The 24616-nt window shown below is 47.7% G+C and overlaps 1 protein-coding gene across 1 annotated transcript; it reads left to right on the forward strand.

Annotated features, from left to right (window-relative positions):
• The first annotated feature begins 824 nt into the window (after window positions 1–824).
• On the forward strand, window positions 825–24243 carry Pm20d1 (peptidase M20 domain containing 1). The gene is made up of 13 exons (XM_052736866.1): window positions 825–1029; window positions 2743–2829; window positions 6961–7193; window positions 7765–7851; window positions 8342–8475; window positions 9707–9826; window positions 10931–11006; window positions 11469–11530; window positions 11734–11812; window positions 13750–13821; window positions 19921–20089; window positions 21728–21827; window positions 23603–24243. The coding sequence occupies exons 1-13, from the start codon at window positions 876–878 to the stop codon at window positions 23724–23726; spliced, it is 1497 nt and encodes a 498-aa protein (XP_052592826.1). The 5' UTR covers window positions 825–875; the 3' UTR covers window positions 23727–24243.
• The last annotated feature ends 373 nt before the right edge of the window (window positions 24244–24616 follow it).

A 24616-nucleotide genomic window follows, 5' to 3' on the forward strand; every position in this document is an offset into this window, starting at 1 on the left:
AAGGCCAGCCTGGTCTACAGAGTGAGATCCAGGACAGACACCAAAACTACACAGAGAAACACTGTCTCGAAAAAACAAAAACAAAAAAGAATTAAAAGGAAGGAAAGAGGAGTTGCCAGAAAATTTTCGGAGTCCCAGCAGAGTTATAATACCTGGGAAATTCAAATCTCCTCTTGGGGTTCTTGGTGTCATTAATAAAAGAATTTAAGAGCCATCGCACATGGAAGCTTGAGAGTTTTAAAGGAAAATCCCAGGGCAGGCAAGCTTAAATCTCAAAACTGTAGGGAATGGACCTGTCGCACCAGATTAACCCTTGAGGAGAAAACAAGGTCATATCTCCAACTACAGGTAGATTCCATTCTTCGTACATTACTGTGTTCAGTTATGCTAAGAAAAGGTTCAAAACAGCGCCAGCAAAATTCCTACACAGGAGCAAACTGTCCTAAGCTGGTATGTCAAAGCACATTCTGCTGCAGTGGTAGATGAAATTAAAGCCGAAATCCCTAGGGACTAGGAGTCAAAATCTAAATCTAAACAGACTCCAGAAAGACTGAGGTCTAATAAACTTGGTTTACACGCCCACTTAACTGGCTTCCTCTCATCCAGCAAAAGATTCACAGTGTCGCCAAGCACCAGAGGACTGGCCCAAACCTTTGCCTAGAGCGTAGTATTGCTTCACAGTTCGCTTCCTGACTCTACTCCCGCCTACCGTGGGAAACCACACACCCCTACAGGCTTTGCGGGGCGGGGGCGGGGTCGTCCTGTTGATTGGCTGTTGCCATCCAGGCCAAGCGATGATTGGTCAGCGGCGAGTCAGGCTTTGGGCTCTTAGGTCCGAACTCCAGCCTGACTGCAGGCGCCGCGGGAGAGAAGATATGGCTGGACTGTGCGTTAGCGTGCGGACGCTGGCAGCTGCACTCCTGCTTTTTCCGGCCACCGTCTCTGGATCCACCGACCCTAGCGGGATGTCGCGGATCCCTTCCCAGTTCAGCGAGGAGGAGCGCGTCGCTATGAAAGAGGCACTGAAAGGTGAGCCCCCGCCCCCTTGTGCTCAGATGCGGGTCCCTCAGTCCCCAGGCAGCCCCGGACTGTCACCCTTTGCAGAGGGACCCACCACTGCTCAGGCTAGAGTGCCACCCGGTGCGCCACACCGCCGCCGGCCAGCCCAGTCAGCGTTCCCGCACACGTCCCGGCACACGGTGCACGGGTCTGGCATGCCCCTCGCGTCGGTGTCCCCTTACCTAGCCTGGAGGCTCCGGCTTCTCAACTCTCCGCAGAGCCGGCACCCACTCTACCCCTGCCTGCCTCCGATACGTGTTTGTAGCACTTTCAACTTGTGAAAGGTTTCATGTCTGTTAAATCTCCGCGGTGTCTTAAAACTGATTAGCTTCGTTAAATGAGGCCCGGCAAGGACTGGGCTCTGGGTGGGTAGCAACATTTTAGAGGCAGTGGGACTCGCTGGCTCTGAGGGAAATGAATTGTTCTTGGGGTGTAATATGTATCTAGTTGCCCCCTAGTAAGAGGGTCTAACAAGGCAACTAACTCATTGGCCTAAGTCTGTGCCTTCCGAAAGAGGAGCGTTTGTGTGGGCTCATGGGATGCTTTGTGACCACTGGGCTCAACTCTTCTTTTCCGGTCATGAAATAGTGGATTAATAAAAACTGCATACGCAAACATGTGCAGGCCAGCACAGGGAGCAAATGCTAGCCCCTCCGTGGGAGATGGATTGTGCATATCCTGGAGTGATAGGCCTGGGGAGAGCTTTCCTGTCATGCAAATAGCCCTCTGCAAACTGGTGGGCTGCGGCAGAGCCCCTTTGCACAGAAGAAAACAAAGTTTACCAAGACCTTATAACAGCATGGGGTAGTGGAACTCTTTAACAAGATGCAGAGCATCCACGTTCAGATGCTGTATCTGCCCTCAGGTGGGCAGTTTAATCTTTTTGGACTTAAGATTACCCCTTTGGAGCTGGATGGTGGTGGTTCACGCCTTTTTTTGTTTTTGTTTTTCGAGACAGGGTTTCTCTGTGTAGCTTTGCGCCTTTGCTGGAACTTGCTTTGGCTGGCCTCGAACTCACAGAGATCTGCCTGGTCTGCCTCCTGAGTGCTGGAATTAAAGGCATGTGCCACCACTGCCCAGGCCTGGTTCACGCCTTTAATCCGAGGAAGAGCCAGGCGGATCTCTGAGTTCAAGGCCAGCCTGGGCTACAGAGTGAGATCCAGGACAAGCACCAAAACTACACAGAAAAACCCTGTCTGGAGGAAAAAAAAATTCTTCCTTATGATAAAATTGATCCTTAACTAGAGGTGATGTGTCTTCCAGACAAAACCTAAGTGCTCTAAAGTCCAAAATTTTCTTAATGTCATGTTGACACTCAAAGTTTTGAATTTCAATTTTTTTTAATCTTCTATTTGAGACAGTTTCCTGCTATCCCAGCCTAGACTCAAAATTGTAATCTTGTTTTGTCCTCTGAGGTGCTGGGGTTACAGGTGTGCACCACCACATTCAGCTATGGTTTCAGACTTTCTGTTTTCAAGACAGAATTTCTATGTAGTCCTGGCTGTTCTAGAACTAACTCTGTAGACCAGGCTGGCCTTGAACTCAGAGATCCACCTGCCTCTGCCTCCGGAGTGCTGGGATTAAAGGCGTGCGCCACCATGCCCGGTGGTTTCAGATTTTTATTAGAAACATCTAACCTCTATCAACTTGAATCCTCCATCTCTGCCTGTTGAATCTTGACAGGTGCCATCCAGATTCCCACCGTGTCTTTCAGCCATGAGGAATCCAACACCACAGCCCTTGCAGAGTTTGGAGAATACATTCGAAAAGGTCAGCTGCAAACTGGGGACCCGGGGTGGCAGAGATACACTGGAGGCCTTGTCCTTGACAAGGTGATAAGGAAATATACTTTGTCACTGATAGAGGACAGTCACATTCTCAGGGGTTGCTTTTTACTTTGTACGTGGACCGTGTAGAAGAGAGAATCCAGAAGCCACACGGTAGAGGGTAAAGTGAGCATTATGGATTCGCCTTTGAAGAACTAAGAACTAGCCATAGTTCTCCAAGTACGTATCCGTTCGATGTAGATCATTAGCAGGTAAAACAAGGGGTTCCTTCCCTCGTGCAAATGTCTAGAACTCTGTCCCAGCACCTCCCACTCCTACTACTGTACACCCAGTCATACAGCTTGCAAGGCACTCCACCTAGTGGGCTCACTCCATTTACAGTAATTACTAACACGATCCTAAGCCTTTTGGCAGCCAGCATCCTCCACCTGTCCTATCATCCTCTCCCTTGATGACTGTGGAGCCCAGAGCCGGGAATAATGCATTGAGGAGGGTGTTAGAATCCTCCTTAGTAAAAAAGAAAAAGAAAAATGAAAGAAATCTAGTGGAGAATGGAGAGGCCCCCTTTCAGGACGTCAGAGTGGAAGAAGCAGGCTTAGGAGCATCAAGGAGTCCCCTCTCTAACACTCCGGGACAAATGGATCTGGGACTAAAGCCTTGTCACCAGGCAAGAAGTCATTGCCAGAGAAGGGAGGGGATGAGAGAGGGAATGAACTGGGGGGCCTGGAGATACAGCTCAGTGGTAGAGTGTTTGCCTGCTGTTTGCAAGACCCTGGATGCTATCCCAAGTCTGTCTTCCCCACCCCCTCTCCTCTCTCACCAAAAATAAAAACAATTTAGATTAGAAAACTAAATATATACAGTGACAGTGGACTAAGCGATAGATATTTATAGATATTTATAATAATATATATATACTTACACACACACACACACACTATATATATATATATATATATATATATATATATATATATATAAGTTTTAGCCGGACAGTGGTGGCACACGCCTTTAATCCCAGCACTCGGGAGGCAGAGCCAGGCAGATCTCTGAGTTCAAGGCCAGCCTGGTCTACAGAGTGAGATCTAGGACAGACACCAAAACTACACAAAGAAACCCTGTCTTGGGAAAAAAAAAAGTTTGCCAGGCTGCGGTGACTCTTACTTTTAATCCCAGTACTGGGGAGGCAGAGGCAGGCAGATCTCTGAGTTTAAGGCTAACCTAGCCTACAGAGTGAGTTAGGGCAGCCTGGGCTAAACAGAGAAGTCAAAAACAAAAAAAACATACCTTTAATCCAAGCACTCAGGAAATAGAGGCAGGTGGATCTTTGTGAGTTCAAGGCCAGCCTGGCCTACATAGTGACTTCCAGGACAGCCTGAGCTATGTAGAGACCTTGTCTAAATATGTCTAAATAAATATTTATTCATGGAAGATACAATAACAGCAAACATTTGTCTATTTTGACAATCCAGTAAGAGAAAAAGTTGGTGGGGGTGCCCAAATAGCAGTCTCTGACCAATTCTAAAGTGGGATCATGCTCTATGCTCCCCATCCCAGCACATCACAGACAGGTCCATGGTTCTTTACCCTTGGGGAGAGCCTTTCCCCTAAGAAAGTGACTATGATGTCAGTAGCTGTCTAGTATTGTGTCTGTTACAAGATGGCTCAGTGTAGTTCTGGGGGGGTATTTGGCACTGTACAGAAATGTGTTCTGTGGGCATAAAAAGCATGAATTTTCATTATGCATCTGATTGTATGGGGTACACCGACATATAATCAGGCAAAACACACATACTTTAAAAAGTAATCAGTTTTTAAAAATATTAAACACAGCTGTCCGTATCCATGGATTTCATGTGTGGGTTCTACCAACCTTTGATTGAAAATATGAAAAGCTAGACATGGCGGCTCACATCTGTAACCCCAGAAGGCAAGGCAGGAGGATCATGGGTTCATAGACTACATGGTGAAAGCATGTCTCAAAAAACAGAAAAGAAAATCAAATTTTGCTGTCTTGAATAGTTTAACGTCAACTTGACTCAGGCTAGTCAACATCGGAGAGGAGGGAAGCTCGGCTGAGAAAATGCCTCCAAAAGATTGGACTGTACAGAGCCTGTAGGTCATTTCCTTAATCAGTGATTGATGGGGGAGGGTCCAGCCCATCGTGGGTGGGGCCATCCCAGGGCTGCTGGTCCCGGGTTCTGCAAGAAAGCAGGCTGCATGTAAAGATGGATGGAGAAAGGGGTTTGCTGCGTGACTCACTGTGTCACACTGCAACTTCCGTGACGAGATTTTCCCTTTCTCTCCCTTTCTTTCCCTTTCTTTTTCCTTTTTTCTCTTAAATTTTATTTTGTTTTACAGGGGGCGGGGGAGGAGATGGGAGAGGGAGCTGGTGGGACCAGGAGGCATGATATGAAAGACACAGAGGATAAATAAAAATAAAGTTTGAAAAAAAGAAAAGAAAGCATGCTGAGCAAGCGGGGGGGGGGGGGGGCAAGCCTGTTAACTGCACCCCTCCATGGCCTCTGCATCAGCTCCTGCCTCCAGGTTCCTGCCCTGTGTGAGTTCCCATCCTTACTTCCTTCAGTGATGGACAGTGATGAGGAAGTTTAAGTCAAATTAACCCTTTCCTCCCCCAGTTGCTTTGGTCATGGTGTTTCATCACAGCAATAGTAACTCTAACTAGATCCTTGCATGTCTCTGGCTCTCTGTCTGCATCCTGCTGGTCCAGTTTGGCCAGCATACTGTCAGTAATTGAGGCAAGGGCAGTTTCTTTGCCCAGGTGGCCAGCTTTTGCCATAAAGAAAGCAAACTCCATATGGAGGTACCTTGATGCCCATCATCTTTTCTGAAGTAAATTGGGGCTGTCAGGAACAGATGTGTCTTGCTGCCATGAAAAGCCTTAGGTTATTAAACATTAAATGCCATATTCTATAGGTCTTTGAAGTGAAGACCATCTAGCTATCTAAACATATCTGTTTATTACCTTGGAAACATACCTAACATGACCATAAATTTGACTATTATAGATGGCTATTAATCTATATTTATTAATTATATTACATTTTTAAATAAGCTGCATAAACATAATACCCTAAACAAGAGTAGAAACATGCATCCAGTATAACAAAGTTAACTTTAAATTTGCATCAAACTAAAATCCATACAATGTAAAATTTTGAGATTAATATTTGTCTTTTGGATTAAAATAGATTCAATAATCTACTCTTTTATCCTATCATTTCTATATCCCCTTTTCTTTTCAGAGCAAGATCCTTGAATCTATCTCCTTTGTTGCCCATCTTGCCTGAGCTAATGACTCCTCAGACTCCACCCTTCTTCCTCCCAGCATTCTCAGTCTGGCCCTCCCGCCTAACCTTATCCTGTCCAGCTATTGGCCAGTCAGCTTCTTTATTAAACCAATCACAGCAACATATATTCACACAGAGTAAAGGAATAGTCCACATGTGTGGCTGTTTTGCCTGCATGTATGTCTGTGCACTATGTATACAGTTTCCTCAGAGGCCAGGAGAGGGCATCAGATCTCCTTGGAACTGGAGTTACAGATGGTTGTGGGTGCTAGGAATTGAATCTGAGTCCTTTGCAAGAGCAGCTAATGTTCTTAACCTCTGAGCCGTCTCTCCAGCTCTAATATTCAATGGGACGGTTTTAAATAGCATATTAAAATAGGAGGGGTTTGATCCTGGAGGGAATGTCTGTGTGTATACATTATGTTACATATATATTATAATGTACACACACACACACACACACAGAAGAGGAATTTCAGAAAGTGAATAGATGGATCAGAATTTATATCTGTGAGGAGCATTCACATTCAAAAATAGAGAGCCAGGCAGTGGTGGCGCACGCCTTTAATCCCAGCACTCGGGAGGCACAGCTAGGTGGATTTTTGTGAGTTCGAGGCCAGCCTGGTCTACAGAGAGAGATCCAGGAAAGGAGCAAAGCTACACAGAGAAACCCTGTCTCAAAAAAAAAAAAAAGAGAGAGAGAGAGAAAGAAAGAACAGAAAAGGTCTTAGGAGCGGGAAATGGGAGGGACAGAAGGAAACTGGCCCTGGCTTTCTAACTGCTTCTTATTCCTTTGTCTCCAGTCTTCCCTACAGTGTTCCACAGCAGCCTTATCCAACATGAAGTTGTGTCAAACTACAGCCACCTATTTACTGTCCAAGGCTCGGACTCCAGTTTGCAGCCCTACATGCTGATGGCTCACTTTGACGTGGTTCCTGCCCCTGAGGAAGGATGGGAGGTGCCCCCGTTCTCAGGCCTGGAGCGAGACGGCTTCATCCATGGCCGGGGCACACTGGACAACAAAAACTCCGTGATGGTCTGAAATGCTATGCTTCATACCTGACCTAGAGCCCAAAGTTTACTCCAGGATGGGAGAATTTGACTGGCTGTGGGAGAGACAGGAGGTTATGGTTGAAAGAATTAGCTGGAGCTGGGTGGTGGTGGCGGCGGCGGCGGCGCACGCCTTTCATCTCAGCACTCAAAAGGCAGAGGCAGGTGGATCTCTGAGTTCAAGGCCAGCCTGGCATATAGAAGGAAGGGAGGGAGGAAGGGAGAGAGAGGAAGAGAAAGAAAGAAATAAAGAAAGAAAAAAAGAAAGAAAAAGAATAGGCTGTAGGAGGCCTGAATGGTAGCTATCAATTTTTCTGGATCTTGATTTCTCAACCATGTAGGAACTGGGGGTAGATAATCCACTGCACAGGGACCCTTTCAGCTGGCATTGATAGATGCATGCTTTTCTCAGGTATTAAGGGTTTTCTACAGAGCTCTGGACCACCTGAAGTTGTTCTCTTCAAAGCTAGTCTATCAGAGCTTAGTACCACCATCCCTGATGAATGACTCTGACACCCTACTTAGATAGTGAACCTTTCTTCTCTTCTGAATCCTAGGCAATCCTGCAGGCCTTGGAGCTCCTGTTGATCAGAAACTATAGACCCAGAAGGTCTTTCTTCATAGCGTTGGGCCATGATGAGGAGGTAAGCCGTGTACCCAGTACCTGTCTCAGGGTCTCTTAGAGGTAGGGTGCTTTACCCTGATCCAGTATACCCATCAGCTGCAGAGGCTCCATGAGATTCTGTAGCTGTTCGCCAGTTTCTCTGTGTGCCAGAACTAAACTTCCTCGTAATAGCTAAGGCAAGCAGATAGTCTGGCAATGCTACCCCAGGAGACTGAAGTACAGCAGAAAGAGAACTGAGCGTTTCATTCCCGGAGATGCCGCCGGCTTTAAACCTTGACAAACCCTTCACTTCTGGATCCCAGTTTCTTCGTTTGTGAAAATAGCGGGACCCAGAGGGACTCGGACATTGGATGATTCTGTGAGACAGAATTATCTGGGGCCCTGTCCCACCAAAAAAGACTAGGAAGGAAGGTTCTGGAGGGGCCAGCTGAGGGAGTCCACATTCGCTGTCTATGTGTCTGTTTCTGGGGGGAGAAGGACATTAGCTTTGTGTTCTGGGTGTTCTGCAGGTGTCGGGGACAAAGGGAGCTCAGAAGATCTCAGCACTCCTGCAGGCTAGGGGTGTTCAGCTGGCCTTCCTTGTGGACGAGGGGAGCTTCATCTTGGAAGATTTTATTCCAAACCTCAAGAAGCCCTTTGCCATGTAAGTGAAGCACCCCACCTTCCACCCTGAGAGAGTTATCGATCTATTTGAGACTCTGCAGCCCGCCACCTGTAAGCCCCAGTCACATTCTGTTGTGTTACTCACCCTCATCCTCAACATGTCCTGGGCTGGACTTCCCCTCATGCCCTTCCTCTAGGGTTGAATTTTTCAAAACAGCATGAGACTAACCTCCCAGACCACCAGACCATCATGCAGATGAGCCCGAAGTGCAATCTTTTTGTTTTGTTGTTTTGTTTTTGTTTTTTGAGACAGTTTCTTTGTGTAGCTTTTTGGAGCCTGTCCTGGATCTCGCTTTGTAGACCAGGCTGGCCTCGAACTCACAGAGATCCACCTGCCTCTGCCTCCCGAGTGCTGGGGTTAAAGGCGTGCGCCACCACCAGCCGGCTTTTTTTTTTTTTTTTTTTTTTTTTTTTGGTTTTTCGAGACAGGGTTTCTCTGTGTAGCTTTGTGCCTTTCCTGGAACTCGCTTTGGAGACCAGGCTGGCCTCGAACTCACAGAGATCCGCCTGGCTCTGCCTCCCGAGTGCTGGGATTAAAGGCGTGCGCCACCACCGCCCGGCTTTAGGGTGACTTCTTAATTCTACAAAATCTCAGACTGAATGGGCAAGATCCTGTCTCTATCCACCTTATCTTATTTATTTATTTATTTATTTATTTATTTATTTATTTATTTATTTATTATGTGTACAGTATTCTGCTTGCATGTGTCCCTGCAGGCCAGAAGAGGGCACCAGATCTCATTATAAGTGGTTATGAGTCACCATGTGGTTGCTGGGAATTGAACTCAGGACCTCTGGAAGAGCAGTTGGTGCTCTTAACCACTGAGCCGTCTCTCCAGCTTGTTTTTATTTTACGTGCATTGGTGTTTTGCTTGCATGTGTGTCTGTGTGAGGCTGTCAAATCTTGGAGTTACAGACAGCTGTAAGCTGCCATGTGGGTGCTGGAGTTGAACCTGGGTCCTCCTCTACCCATCTTATATTCCTGTCTCCACTTCCCTAGTGCTGGGATTAAAGGCGTGATCCTCCCAAGGGCTGAGATTAAAGGTGTGTGCCACTGCTGCCTGGCTCTATGGTTTTAACTAGTGGCTAGCTCCACCCTCTGATCTTCAGGCAAACTGTATTTGTCAGAACACAAACAAACTCTCATACAACATGAGCCCTGTGGGTCTAGGGAAGCAGCCTGAAGACTCATCTCTGGTCCTCTCCCACAGGATCTCAGTCTCAGAGAAGGGTGCCCTTGATCTGATGCTCCGAGTCAACATGACTCCAGGCCACTCTTCAGCTCCCCCAAAGGAGACGAGCATTGGCATCCTTTCCGCCGCTGTCAGCCGGTAAGCAGCTCCTGGCCCCGCCGCAGCTCCTGGCTCCCATCCCAGGACTGTTTTGGATGGAAGACCTGGTATTTGCCCACTCTGAGACTGAAGAGCCAGCCTGCCTATGCTTCCTGCCATAAAGCTGGCCCGAGGAGCAGAGGTGCAGGCCACCAGTACCAAGAACAGGACTAGGATCAAAGGATCTATCAGTACAGCTAGAGGGCATGCAGGAACCAGAAGACAGAAACCTAGCCAGAGAGCTGGGTCGTCCGGAGCCCAGCCAAACAGTTAGAATTACGAGTTGGCAGGGACTGGTAAAGCTGTCTAAATTCTGCTGCTCTGGCAGGAGGACCAAGATAAATAAGAGGCACTGGCTGTGGATAAAGACCCAGGTTTACAAGAACAACACTTACCTGTGTCTAGGTTCTCTGAGCAAAGTAAAAAGAAAGTGTGCTGGCTAGTTCAGTCAGCTTGACACAAGCCAGAGTCATCGGAGAGGAGGGAGCCTCCGTTGAGAAAATACCTCCATAAGAGGGGGGTATAGGCAAGCCTGTGGGGCATTTTCTTAATTAGTGGTTGATGTGAGAGGGCCCAGCCCAGTGTGGGTGGTACCATCCCTGGGCTGGTGGTCCTGGGTGCTATAAAGCAGCAAGCCATGGGGAGCAAGCCAGTGAGCAGCACCCCTGTGTGACCTCTGCATCAATTAACCCTTTTCTCCCCAAGTTGCTCTTGCTCATGGTGTTTCATCACAGCAATAGTAACCCTAACTAGGACAGAGCTGCTTTGTGTCGGGGAATGTGGTAAAAATTGAGATGGCCCCTACCCTAAGGAAGCCCAAGTTAGTACAGTAGACTGGCAGTCCTGCCACAATTTGATAAGCATGGCGAGAGTGGGCACAGGGTGGCAGAGAAGCGGAGCAAGAGAAGGACGTGACCCTGACTTCCACTTGTGGCCAGGAAGGCTCCTGCTGATGCTCTGGACCTTCAGCTCGGCTTGGTGGAGGTGACAGGCGGGTGGATGACTGAGCAGACTTGTTGAAACTTGTACCCGTCTCCTGCATCCTCAGGATGCTGATCTTGGTCTGGGAGAGGCCTAGTCTTGAGAACTCTGTTTCTCTTCCAGACTGGAGCAGACACCAATGCCGAACATGTTTGGAAGTGGGCCAATGAAGAAGGCATTGAAACTACTGGCAAATGAGGTGTGGGAGGAACGTTCCATGCTCCTGGCCAGCTATGTTGGAGGAGCAGAAAGTGGGTGGAGAAGGAAGGAGCTGGAGAGTAATAAAAGGGCCACTCTGTCAGTCAGGTCTCCGCCCATTCTCACCTCAGCCCAGCCTGTGGCTGAGCCAAGACGGGCGGGCGTGTTGTCTGAAGCTGATAGGACTTACCCAAGGTCCTGCGGCCTAACATGCCCAGGTCCCCTGGAAATCTGTTTCTCACTCATCCTTTGTGACTGCTGAGCAATTGTTCCAAAGAATCAGATTTGTCCATCCCAGTGGAAACTGCCTCCCTCCAGCGGAGACTGAGTCAGCTGATGGGGTGAGGGGGGAGGTATTGAGCACTGAACCCTGAGGTAGGCCTCGAGTAGAGAGACTCAGGCCTCAGCAGCAGCTGCTGTGTGGACCCATTCCCTCCTGCTGACCTTGATCTTTCTTTTCCAGTTTCCCTTCCCTGCCAATATAGTCTTGAACAACCTGTGGCTATTTCGGCCCATTGTCAGCAGGTAATGTATTATGTTTCCCCCTCTAAACCTCCCCTCTGCAGCCCCCAGCACCCCCATTTCTTGGCTTACCTAGCCATAGATACTTTGTGTAATTAACGTATAGTCTGGTGTCTCTCTCAGCCTTAAAGGTCTCCAAGGTTTAGGACAGAGGGTGAAATTCCAAGCCTCCTTCTTAATGTCTAACCATAACCTTTTCCCTGTAGGCTGATGGAGAGGAATCCCGTAACCAACGCGCTGGTCAGAACCACCACAGCCCTCACCATATTCAACGCAGGAGTCAAGGTAACCTCATCCGGTTCCTCCGGCTACACTTGCACCTCCAGCCCTTGAACTTATATACGGGCTTCCCCTTCCTGCTGTGGCTACAGTAAAGGAAGGGCCAGTGTGGTCCCGTGCCACTGTTCTGACATCCGCTGGAGAAGCCTCAAGAACAAAGGCTCCAGCAAAAGTCTATAGCCCACTGAGTGTGGTCACAGCTATCTAAGCATGTGTAGAGGGGGACCGGGGGACTGGGTCTCCTAACCCATGCCCCGAATGTAATTCCACATGTTTTATATTTTCCTAGCACTTCGGTCATAAGGACTAAAACTTTCACACCCTTTAATCGTCTAAGGTCTCTATTTATTTTTGTTGATTTTTAGTAGGGCCAGAGGTTGAATCTATAGCCTTCTACCTGGTGAGGGCTCTACCACTGCACCACAGCACCGGCCAAGTAGAATCTTTCATAAAACAAAGGTTTTTGAAGATTTATCCACCGAACTAATTCAGTGGGTGGTTAATGTATGTCCCCCAGGTATAAATTCAAAGACACACTCACTTGCCACTCATAAAATTTATGATATCTTTTCCCAAAATCTGCCTCAGTAAATGTAATTTACTATGTAAGTCTTACTTTTCTAGAAATAAGGATCAATAATTTGATAAGCTTTTCTTCCATAAAGAAAGCATTAAGTTTTCAGTAAACTGGCTCACTTGCAGTTGAACTACTAAAGAGTGTCTCTTGTTGAGGGACCAAGCCTGGCCCACAAGCATAGGGCTTTGAAGAGAATTAGACCCCCCCATAACCTTCAAGACCGCCAACACAACTTCAAGCACTGCCATTTCCCTGAAGCACAATATGATCTTGAACTGTACTAATCTGGAAAACGAGACTGATTTGGGCTTGGCGTTTTATTTGTATGGTGTCTCACTGTGTAGCCCTTGCTGATCCAGAACTCACTATGTAGACCAGGTTGGCCTAAAACCCACAGAGATCTGCCTGCCTCTACTTCCTGAGTGCTGGGATCCAAGGCATGCGCCACCACGCCTGGGTCCCAAGTTTTGACAGAAGTGAATGATGCCTCCAAACTTACTTCTGCCGTAACGAACCTGAGCCAACCCAGGTGATCTTCACCAGCTCTTGTTAAAAGTAGTCGTATATGTCCAGCTATTGCTTGATCACCAACATATTGTGCTCTTGCCTTTGTGCTGGGGTGTTCTCTCCACCGGGGCCGGGGGATACTCCATTTGATTCTTCTAGAACTATGCAAGTAGCATCGCTCCAACCGCCAGCTGGAAAAGCAGAGGTGCTGTGAAGGAGCAGCTACTCAAAAATCACACTGCCAGTTTGTACTAGCCCAGCATGTTACCGAATCTGGTGCTTTTTTTGTCATCTTACCAGTTCAGAGAAAGATAAAGGAAATGTCTCTCAAGACATCAAGGAAATAATCCCTCTGTAGCCTGTCTTCTCCACACTAGTCATAAGCTCAGACAAAAAATCGGTAGATTTTGTACCCAGACATGTAAAACAACCACCACTACCATCCCTTAAGGGATTAAACACAGCTTACTGTGGAGGAGACCCTGGAGACCCTGGGTGTTCCACCACGAGTAAGAGCCAGTGTTAACAGAAATGGCCAGGGTGTCCTGGGAACATGCGCACAGAAGGCTCCCAATGGCACAGCACAGAGTTGTCTGTGCAGTTGCAGGGAAAGCAACCCTGTTCTGTGAGCCCTCCAGGACCAAGAAACACATAGATCTCACCTAAAGCAGAGGCCCTAAAAGTGTTTAATATAACAGCAGGTCGAAGACCAGAAGACCAGGGCAGACTCCAGCCCTGGCTCCTTAGACCAGGGTGGTTGCTTCCCTTCCTCCTGGTTGGTAGTTGGTGTTTCCTGGGCAGGGGCCAGCACTGGAAGGCATGAGGAGGGTTCAGGCCAGCTTTCTGGTTCTCTGTCTAGGTGAATGTCATCCCCCCATTTGCTCAGGCTACAATCAACTTCCGGATTCACCCTTCGCAGACCGTACACGAGGTATGTACTTATGTTCCAAAGAGCAGGGGCAACTTCAAGAAGTAGCAAACCTGAGGTTTGTTTTGTTTTGTTTTCCAAAAGTTCCTATGTATCAGTTGCATAAGACATATATGGTTTGGGAAAACTTGGAGTCTGAGGTTGAGAAAGAAATACAGCTAAATGATAGTGATAGTTTAAATCTTTATAATGGGCTTGCTATGTGCTTGGCACTGTGCTTTGGTGTACAGACACATGCACTTACTCATTAGCACTCACACCACCCAATAAGGTAGGATCTCTACTGTCCCACTCAGCTAAGGAGAGCTGGGGTGCAGAGCAACAGAGCAGTTAGGCAGGATGCCTGTGAGTACATATCCGACAATCTGGCTCCAGGGCTGCTGCTTTTTCCAACCCTTCACTACTGTAATAATCAGGGGTGAACAGTCTCCCACAGGATCACTGCAAAGCCACCTCGAAGGTCAAAACAGCCTTTTCTTACTAATAGAAATCTGAGCTGGGTGTTAAAGGACCATTAAGATGTTGCTAAGAGGGGCTAGAGAGATGGCTCAGTGGTTAAAAGCACCTCTTCCAGAGGTCCTGAGTTCAATTCCCAGCAACTACATGGTGGCTTACAACCATCTGTAATGGGGTCTGGCGCCCTCTTCTGGCCTGCAAGATACATGCAGACAGAACACTGTATAATAAATCTTTAAAATAAAATTTAAAAAAAGTTTGCTAAAAATAAGGTCTTAAGGCAAAAAGAGTAGATAAATGAGAATATAGGGGAAGTTTGAGACTAGCTTAGGCTAGAGACCTTGCCTCAAAAACAAGACATGAGCAATACTAAATGAACTCAGCTAGTTGTAAGTGTGTGTGTGTGGGGGGGGGTGTCAGCTTGTAAAAAATAATAATTTAAAGAATGAGGCGATGAATTTGAGAAAGAGTGGGGGAATATGAGAGGAGTTAAAGGGTGGAATGATGTAAACATAGTACTCATGAAATTCTCAGTAACAACAAAACCAAGTAGATCAATGGAAAGCAGAGCAGGAGCTGGGGAAATGGCTCAGTGGGAGAGTGCTTGCCATGTAAGCCTGAGGACCTCAGTTTGGATCCCCAGCACCCACAGAAAAGCCAGGTAAACTGTGAGTGGACATTTCCATGTCCCAAATAAACACACAGCCGCTTATATGAATTATAAATGCTCAGCCAGTAGCTCAAGCTTATTACTAACTAGCTCTTACACTTAAATTAATTCACAATTCTTATCTATGTTTAGCCACGTGGCTTGGTACCTTTTCTCAGTACAACATTCTCATCTTACTCCCTCTGCATCTGGCTGGCAGCTGCTGACTCCGCCCTTCTCCTTCCCATCATCCTCAGTTTGGCTTTCCTGCCTAACTTCCTGCCCAGCTACTGACCTGTCAGCTTTTTATTAACCAATGAGAGTAACACATTCATAGTGTAGAAAAGGATTGTTCCACAGTGCACCTCTTAACCTAGCACTTGGGGAGCAGAGCTAGGGTTCTAGGAGCTTGCTGGCTACCTAGTCGATCTAGCTGACTTGGTGAGCTCTAAGCTCAGACCCTGTCCTAAAAACATAAGGTGGACCAGGATGAGATGGTACATGCATTTAACCCCAGAACTTGGGGGAGACAGAGGTAAGTGAAACTCTGAGATCAAGGCCAGCCTGGTCTGTATAGCAAGTTCCAAGCCAGATGTCTTAGTCAGTGTTCAGGTGCTGTGAAGAGACACCATGACCTCAGCAACTCAACGAAGCATTTCATTGGGGGCTTGCTTAAAGTTTCAGGGCCTTAGTCCATTCTTACCATGGCAGGAAGCATGGCAGCACACAGGCAGACTTGGTGCTGGAGAGGTAGCTGAGAGTTCTACATCTGGAGCCACAGGCACCAGGAAGAGAGAGACCCTGGGCCTGGTTTGGGCTTTTGACACCTCAAAGCCCATGCCCAGTGGCACACTTCCTCCAACAAGGCCACCCCTTCTAATCCTTCTAAGCAGTCCCACTCCCTGATAACTAAGCATTCAAACATATGAGATATGGGGACCATTCCTATTCAAACAACTACACCAGGCAAGGCTACATAGTGAGATCTTGTCTCAAAAATAAAAAGTAAGGCAGAGAACAATAGAGAAAGGTACCCAACATTGACCTCTGATCTGTTTATCACACATGCACACACATAGGGACATATATGCACATGAACGCACACACACACATTCACAATGACAATAACAGCAAAAAAAGAAAACCCCAAGAGGGCAACCCAGCAGCTGGGAGGTGGATGGTACATTCTAGAATACAGTAGGGACTCTGGCCCATATCCTCAAGGGTCAGACACACCTAGGTTTCTCTCTCCTTGTTGGTTTTCAAGAGTCCTTCCCATGTAAGATTCATCTGCCCCTATGCAGGGAGGGAGGTGCACTCATGACAGACACAGGAGTGGGTTAACAGCATGCCCGGCCTTGGGAGAGGGGCCTGAGCTCAGTGTGAATCCTGGATTCGGCTGCTTTTCATCAGGTGCCAACCTTGTTCTCTCCCTGGAGGCTCATAGGACCAGGAAATCACTGGATTTAATCAGCTGAGCTTTCCACCTGCTTTTTTTTTTTTTCTTTTTTTCCAGCCCATTCCAACTCTATTCTTTTCCAAAGGCTGTTTTCCACCCATTAAGGCTTTCATCTCCCTGGTCCTGGCACTTTCCCCTCCTAACCACAGAGGCCTTCCCTCCTATCTATCTGATGACACTCCTGGAATCCCCAGGACTCATCCTGGCCACCTGCCCCAGTGAGGGATGGAAAATCTCCATCCTTTAGAAAGCTCAGAGGGCCCATTTGTTCTGACCGCTCTTTCTTGTCCAGGGGCCACAAGCTCAGAGCTTCATGCTGGGTCCAGTGGGAACACACCTGGAGGCCACAGCTCCCTTCTAGCTACATCTACTTTTCCCCACAGTGTAGAGGTTGGTGGCTGGACACACACACACACACACACACACACACACACACACACACACACACACACACACACACTCTAGTTGAGAGCCCTCCCATTATATTCCCAGCCCCTCCCCATTTTTTCCTACTTTGTTATTTTGAAACCGGGGCCTTGCTAAGTTACCCAAACTGGCCTTGAACTTGTCACCCTCCAAAGTAGCTAGGATTACAGGCCTGCACCTCTGGACCTAGCTAGACATTCTTAGCACTTGGGATAGCAGTGACCCGGAAAGACAAGATTCCCATTCTAATGGGACTTGTGTGTGGTCCAGTGAGAAGGGACAGCAGCAAGCAAGTTATCGAACGAATGAACAAGGTAAAAGAAGTGGGAAGTAGCATAAAGGTAATTGGCTGCCATGTCACACCGTGATTGTGAAGTGGCAGTGGGAACATACGCAGAGTTAAATGCAGGGGCAGTGAAGTGTTAGCTGGCCATATTGATGTGCCTTTTTTTTTTTTTAAAAAAATACGGGGTCTCACTATGTAGCCCCCACTGGCCTGGAACTCACTGTAGATCAGGCTGGTCTTGGACTCACAGATCCTCCTGCCTCTGCTGGAATTAAAGCTATGCTCAACCACAGCCAGCCAGCCAGCCAGGCCTTTACTCCTGCTCTCAGGGGGTTCATGTAAGACAGTAAGTTAGAGGCCACCCTGGGCTACAGTCATTGTACATCTGTTTGTAATGAAGGGACATGACCCCTCCAGCAATAATCAGAGGCACAATAATGGGACTAGAAGGAGGGACTACCAATGGGGAGAGAGATCTCCAAGGTTGCTTCGGAGTACACTGATCTTTTAGTTCTCTGTCTACAGTGCTTCCGACACATTACCACAGTCTGTGGTGCTCTCTTTTATGTCTAGAGATATTTTCCTTTCACATGAGTGTTATGTTTGTTGACGGTAAGAGTATTGGCTATCTAAAATTTGGTCAGGTCTTAATGGTTGTGAATCCAGCTTCCATCCCGCTCTGTAGGCTGCTTACCGGAAGACCCACAGTGGGCAAACACTCAATATATACTGTCCCATTTTTTTAGCATGCTGGTTATGAATATCTTCCTCCTGATGCATTTGAGGCATGGCTTGCTGTAACACCTAACCCCAATTCCTTCTTCCATACCATGCATACTGCACTGAGCAGAATGTAATAGTAGACACGTCATAAACACTGAGAAGAATCTCAGCTCCTGGTCACAGAGGAGCAAACAGCACAGAGAGGTCTGGGGGCTTGCCCAAAGTCACACCACTGTGAGCAGTTATCCAGAGCACGACATTTTCGTCATGCCTCATTCACTTTAACCCATCCTTCTCGACCTTAGGAATATCTTTTTGCCTCTTCTCTACCAGTACCATATCCTGCTCTCCTCAGACTCAAAATTCCTAACACCAAACTACACACCTAAGATGAATGCTTTTCTTTTCTTTTTGTTTTGTTTTATATTGTTTTCTTTTTCGAGACAGGGTTTCTCTGTATAGCTTTGATGCCTTTCCTGGATCTCGCTCTGTAGCCCAGGCTGGCCTCGAACTCACAGAGATCCTCCTGGCTCTGCCTCCCAAGTGCTGGGATTAAAGACCTGCGCCACTACCACCTAACTGAGGAATTCTTTTCTGATCCTCGCCTCCTCTTCCGGTGTACTCAGGACTCAGTAAAGCACCTTCCTTAGGTACTCAGAGACTCAGCCCAGCGCTGCTAACTGTACAATGGGTGGGGTACTTAGGAAAACCACGCCTGTTATCATTTTTATTGGTTCTTGTTTGTTTTAGCTCAAGTAGCCAACATTTATTCCTTTTACTTGCTTAACACTATAAGGGAATGAGGCTGACACACAGTGTCTGCCTCTGATCCGGCCCCGGCCTCTCATTCAAAGGACCCAGTCATCATACCTTCTTCAGTTTCCAGATGCAGAAACCTCTGGAGTGACTGAAGAAGGAAAAACAGGCACAGCCACTGTCTACTGCACAGGCAATAACTTAAGAGCCTTTCCCTGGGTAAAACAATGTGTGCAGACTGTACATACCTTTTTTTTAAGGTAGTGGGTCTTGAACCTAGGGCCTTATGCATGCTAGGCAAGCATTCTGCCATTGAGCCATACCCACGGGGAATTTGATATTGAGAGTATTGGGCGTACTAGTGCTGAGGTGAAGCTGAGCTCTGATGGAAAACCAGTTCTTATAACCCTCACACCCACTCCCCGAAGGGCATTTGCTTCGATTCTGATGGAGTTTCTGAGCTACAAGTGGGAACCTTCACTGCTCCCTCCAGATGTGGCTTCTACCACACTTCTAGGGGCCATTGGCCTAAAATGAGTACTCCAAATAATGCCCCCATTCAGGTGATCTCCAGCTATGAGACACGGGCCTTAGTAGGGCAGAAGCAGCTTCAGACTCACCACTGATCAAATGGTGGATATTGAGCTTTTCCCTGTGGGGCTGACTGGATTGGGGGACCACTGTAAGCCTCCAGGTCCATTTCCTCATGTGACCTGAGCCTCCACATCCTTCCTGGGAGCAGGGATTTCAATGGATTCCCCCTAGTCACCTCAGGCTCTATCTTCTGGGAGTTTCCTTGTGGTCCTGCTCAATAAAAAGAGGCAAAGGGAAACCCTTCAGCCACAGCACCACGCTCCTGATTTTGTGTGCATGGTGAGCTCATCTTTCTGGCTTGGTGTATTTGGTTACAAATCGGCAGCAGCTCAAGAGAGGAAAAAGAAAGCTACGTGGTCTGGCCCTTTGCAACCCGTGGCTGCACCCCAAGGCGCTCAGGTTGGAGCAGAATCGGGCCCCTTGAGGTGGCTGAGATTCTCATCCTACTATCCCTTAGACTTTACCTAAGCCCATGGCCCACAACCCAAGGGAAAAAAACAACTTCCAGATTATCCAGTTCCCCATCTGACTCGGAGCTGTAAGATAATCCTCCCAAACACTTAGCTGAATTCTGCCATGCTTTCTAGGAAGTGCCAGCTCTTACATCACCCACGGCCAGGCAGGAAAAGCTGGGATCCCATTGCAAAAAATAATCTTTTCTCTAAACTCCAGAGTGCTACCTTGTTGAAACAAAAGATCTGAATTTGGTGCTTAGATAGCAGACCTGTGACCCTCTTTGTTTCTACCCTGAAGGTCCTAGAACTCGTCAAGAACATTGTGGCTGATGACCGCGTCCAGTTACATGTGTTGAGATCCTTTGAGCCCCTGCCCGTCAGCCCTTCAGATGCCCAGGCCATGGGCTACCAGCTGCTTCAACAGACCATACAGTCTGTCTTCCCGGAAGTCAATATTGTCGTCCCCGGTAATGACTTCATCAGCTATGGCTGGTGGGTGGTGGTGGCTGGGGCTGCTTCCTATCTGATGTCCCATTCCCTACCCCCAAGCCAGCCATTCATCCTGGAAACAGCTGGCTGCTTCTTTCTGTCCCTGGAACTGGATTTTCCCCTCGGGGTGGAAGTGAGAAAGGAAACAGGAAAGGGAGAGAAACAATAAATTAGGTCAGTCGAGGATGGGTCCTTGCTTAACCTAGAGCATCAGTGTTCCATGTCCCTCTGCCATCGAGGAGGGGGTGGCTTAGAATATTCCTCTCCTAGAGGAGTTACCTCCGGGAGAATAACAGCTGAGCAGCCGCACTCAGAATGGCAGCCCAGAAAAACCTCTGTCTGAGTCCATTTATACCAATGCTCCTCAGTCTAATGCCTGCAGATCCCTGTGCATTCCCCCACCTTCTAGCATACCATCTAAATCTGCCAGTGGTTCTCCCAGGGAACTTCATAACATGTAGAACACCTGGACCCACTCGTATATCCCAGCTGGAATCTGCCTTTTTGAAAGATGCTCCCAGAGGATTTTGGCATAGTGATGACTGAGCAGTTTCCAAATCTCTGGTCTCGATGTGTGGGCATGTTCTAATGTGAAAGCCTGTGTCCAGTTCCTTCTAGGTAGGTTTACACATGGCTTTCTATGAACTTCTAAGAACCCCTGGCTCTCGCAGTCCATATACTCCTCTTTCAGCCTCAAAGGCTCTCTTCACCCCATCCTTACCTCTGGCCATCATCCCATCAGTAGGGTCAGACTGCAATAGGGGTGGAGAAAATCAACAGGAAGAAATCCACAAAGCACAGAATAAGACTCAGGGACCCATTTGAAATGAGAAGAGGAAAACAGAACAAAACACAAAATACCATCTTGAAGTGTCTCACTGCCCTTGAACTGATGCTGGGAATGTCTTTTCCCAGAGACCATGCCTATTCAAGGCGAACCCCAGCCCAGCCGGGTGACCTATCCTTTAGGACAGTAGGAGATTGGGAGGAGTTTCCTAGGACTTTTCTTATCCTAGCTTTGCCTCCCGGACAGAGTCATCCCTCAGAAGATGAGACCAGCAGAACATTCTGCTGCATGAGGAGGGATTTGTTCGACCTCAGTAAAGTGTCCCCACAGTTTACTTCTGTCCTAAGTGATACACAATCCAGGCCAAGGGGTCTCTCTAAACTCTTGATTCCTCAAACAGCAAATGGCCTTGACTGTGGGGATACAATGAAACGGCTCCTGGTCATCCTGGTCAACTTAGCTTCTGACCACTCAGGGCTATCTCACCAGTGCTTCCAGGACATTCCATGTTCCTGGTTAAAGTTATAGTTTTTGTAAGGATTTGAAAAGAAGAAGCTTAGACCACGAAAAATGTCCTAGGTGCTAGGTGTTGCGTGCCTTTAAGTGCCAGCACTCGGGAGGCAGAGGCAGGCAGATCTCTGAGTTGGAGGCCAGCCTGGTCTACAGATCGAGTTCCAGAACAGTCAGGGCTACCCAGAGAAGCCCTGTCCTAGGCAGATGCTCTTAGGAAGTCCCAGGAATTGGCTCCCAGTCAGTCACCCAGCTTCCCCTACTTCATTGGCCGGGTGGCTCACATAAAGCCCATTTCCTCCTCCTCTTCCCTTTCTAGGGATCTGTATTGCCAATACAGACAGCCGACACTATACCAACATCACCAACGGCATCTACCTGTTCAACCCCATTTTCCTGCAGCCTCAGGGCTTCAGTAGGTAAGTGGAACAGGGTTAAGCAGCAAGGCAGAGAGGAGATATATCTGAACTGTCCCTTCCCATTTGGGTGACTTTCAGAATAGAGGAAAGCCAGATTCTGACAAATTAAAGAGATTCTAGATCCCAGTTTGGCGTCATGGCTCAAGGAATTGTGGCAATAACCCCCATGTGTACTCCTCTTTTAAAAAGTGGAGAGAATCAGGTGACTGGTGAGAACTTGTTGAAAATAAGGTAAAGCTGAATGTAGTAGCCTATAATCCTAGCACTTAAGAGACTGAGACAGGAGGATGGCCATTTTTTTTAATATTCTTATTTTATGTATGAGTGTTTTGTTTGCATGTATAGCTAGCTGTACACATTTGCATGCATTGCCTTTGGGGGCCATAAGGGGCACCCCAGAACAGATGGCTGTGAACCACCATATGGGTGCTGGGACTCAAACCCAGATCCTCTGGAAGAACAGACAGTGCTCTTAACTGCTGAGCCATCTCTCCAGCCCCATGGATTGCCAAACTTAAATCCAGCCTGAGCTATGTAACAAAACCATGTCAAGGAAGGAAGAAAGAGACCTCTAAGTAGTCTTTCTCACTGTGAGAGACTACTCACCCCTCGACCTCACTTTCTCCACCTATAAAATAAGGAGACCCTCCAACATTCTTTGATAAGCAAACGCACATGAGTTCGCAGGTGGTCATGTCATTTGGCCTCAGAAGAAATACCGTGGAAATCCAAAATGTGAGAACCAGTTTTAACTGTCATGTGTGACTGTTTTGTGACACTTCAGCTAATTTTGACTCTTGAAGGTTGAGAAGATAATTTCCATTTAGCCTTCTGCAATCTGTTACATCAGGCCTGATTTCTTCACCACACCACAAGTCACTTGAAACAGAATAAAAGCGTTTGAATGTGATCTTCATTATCATAAATATAGTTATTGAATGAATACTGCAAATGTAATCAATGAATACCACAACTGTAATTAATATCATGAGTGTAATTAATGAATATCATGAGTATAATTAATATCTTGAATGTAATTCATGCCACTGAATTGTAAACTTAAAAATGGTTACAATTGCAAATATTATGTTCATTTAAAAAAATAAGGAGGAGCCAGGCAGTGGTGGCCCACGCTTTTAATCCCAGCACTCGGGAGGCAGAGGCAGGCAGATCTCTGAGTTCAATGCCAGCCTGGTCTACATAGTGAGTTCCAGGGTCAGCCAGGGCTACACAGACAAACAAAAAACAAACAAACAAACAAAAAACCCAAAAAGCATGGTATTTATGCTGTGGGGTTTGTTCCAGTTGGGGTAAGTGGCCCCTCTGTTTCCATCATCTTCACACTTTGGTGGGGAGTGTGAGCTCTAATGGCAGTGTTCCTAGGTAGAGGCTGGGCAGGGGAGTACCCTGGGCTGTTGCCTTCCTGCCCTCTCTTACCCCTGTGAGCAAAACCATAGGGAAAACTCAGGCAGGAGACTATTCTAAGAAAAAGAGAATCAGGAAGATAATTCTACTAGAGGAGAAACGGACCTCAGAACCAAAGACTGGGTTAAACTCCCCCAGAGTTTATTCATTGTTTTCCCTGCTGTTCTTGTGTGTGAGCACAGGTCCTTGAGAAATAACTGGCATGTCACACAGAAGCTGGCAAATGACTTTTCTCACCTTGCCCCCGTGGAGGGCCAAAGACCAGTCATGGGTGGGGAGGGGGCAGGAAGGGTGTTCTGTGACAGCTCGTGTGACCCTTGTCTCCTCCCCCCAAACGCTTCTTCCCTCAGTATCCATGGAATCAATGAGAAGATCTCAGTCCAGAACTACGAGAACCAGGTGAAGTTCATCTTTGAGTTGATCCAGAATGCTGACACCTACAAGGAACCAGTTCCTCACCTGCATGAACTGTGAGGCCAACGGTGCCCAGCCCTGGGCCGGGACTAACCTGCGGGGAGGGAGAGCTGGTTTTGACAAAAGGTTTGGTGGAAACCACCTTGTCGTGCAGAGTTCGTCTGCCTGGCTCCCTCCTCCACTCACCATAGAGCAAGCTCCAAGGAGGCAGAGAAGATACACAGATCTAGCCTGACATCCCTCCGACGACGTCTGCACTCTTCCCCTGAGCGGCCTCTACTGCCTCTGTCCCTGTCTTGGAAGGTGTTGGCCTGTCTCATGCTGGTTGTTCAACTTGTCTGCTTTCGCATTTGTTAAGTGCAGATTTTGGAAAGATCTCAAGCAGGTGTTTATCTAGATAGAACGCTAACTTGAGCTGGACTGTCTTCTAGAATTTCCTTTCTCCCGTCAGTCACCTGCTCTCTTTGTGGGCTTGGGAGCTGCCTGCCCTACCTCTGCTTCCTTCCTCCACTCTCTAGTCAAACTGAGAAGCTCCCCCAAGCACGGTCCACCAAATAAAGGGGTCTGTGTAGCGTCAGCTGGTCTCTGACAGGTGAGCTTGAGGGGAGGCTCTGAGGGAACCCCAGAACTCCTGGTTCCAGAGGCTGGGGCCTGAAAAAAGCAAGCTGCTGCCCTCGGCTCCTGGAACTTTGCTCCCTTCTCTGCCCAGTTCCTGCCACCTGCTGTTGCTGCCCCACCCCAGGAGGCACTAATCTGTGGAAACATTTCCCTGGCACAGCCTTGTTTACCGAGCTCCCGACAGGAACTCAAGATCCAGCCTCTCACTGGAGCCCAGAACCAGCAGAGCCGTGGCCCTGGCACCATGTCCTGTTTCAGAATGACCAAGGAGAAGTGGGGGGGCAAGGAAGGGTTTGGCCGGAGGGGCTCTTCCCTAGGCAAGAGAGGCAAGG

Source organism: Peromyscus californicus, unplaced genomic scaffold, assembly GCF_007827085.1.
Source record: "Peromyscus californicus insignis strain IS unplaced genomic scaffold, ASM782708v3 Scaffold_14__1_contigs__length_90479793_seg_2, whole genome shotgun sequence".
Classification (NCBI taxonomy): domain Eukaryota; kingdom Metazoa; phylum Chordata; class Mammalia; order Rodentia; family Cricetidae; genus Peromyscus; species Peromyscus californicus.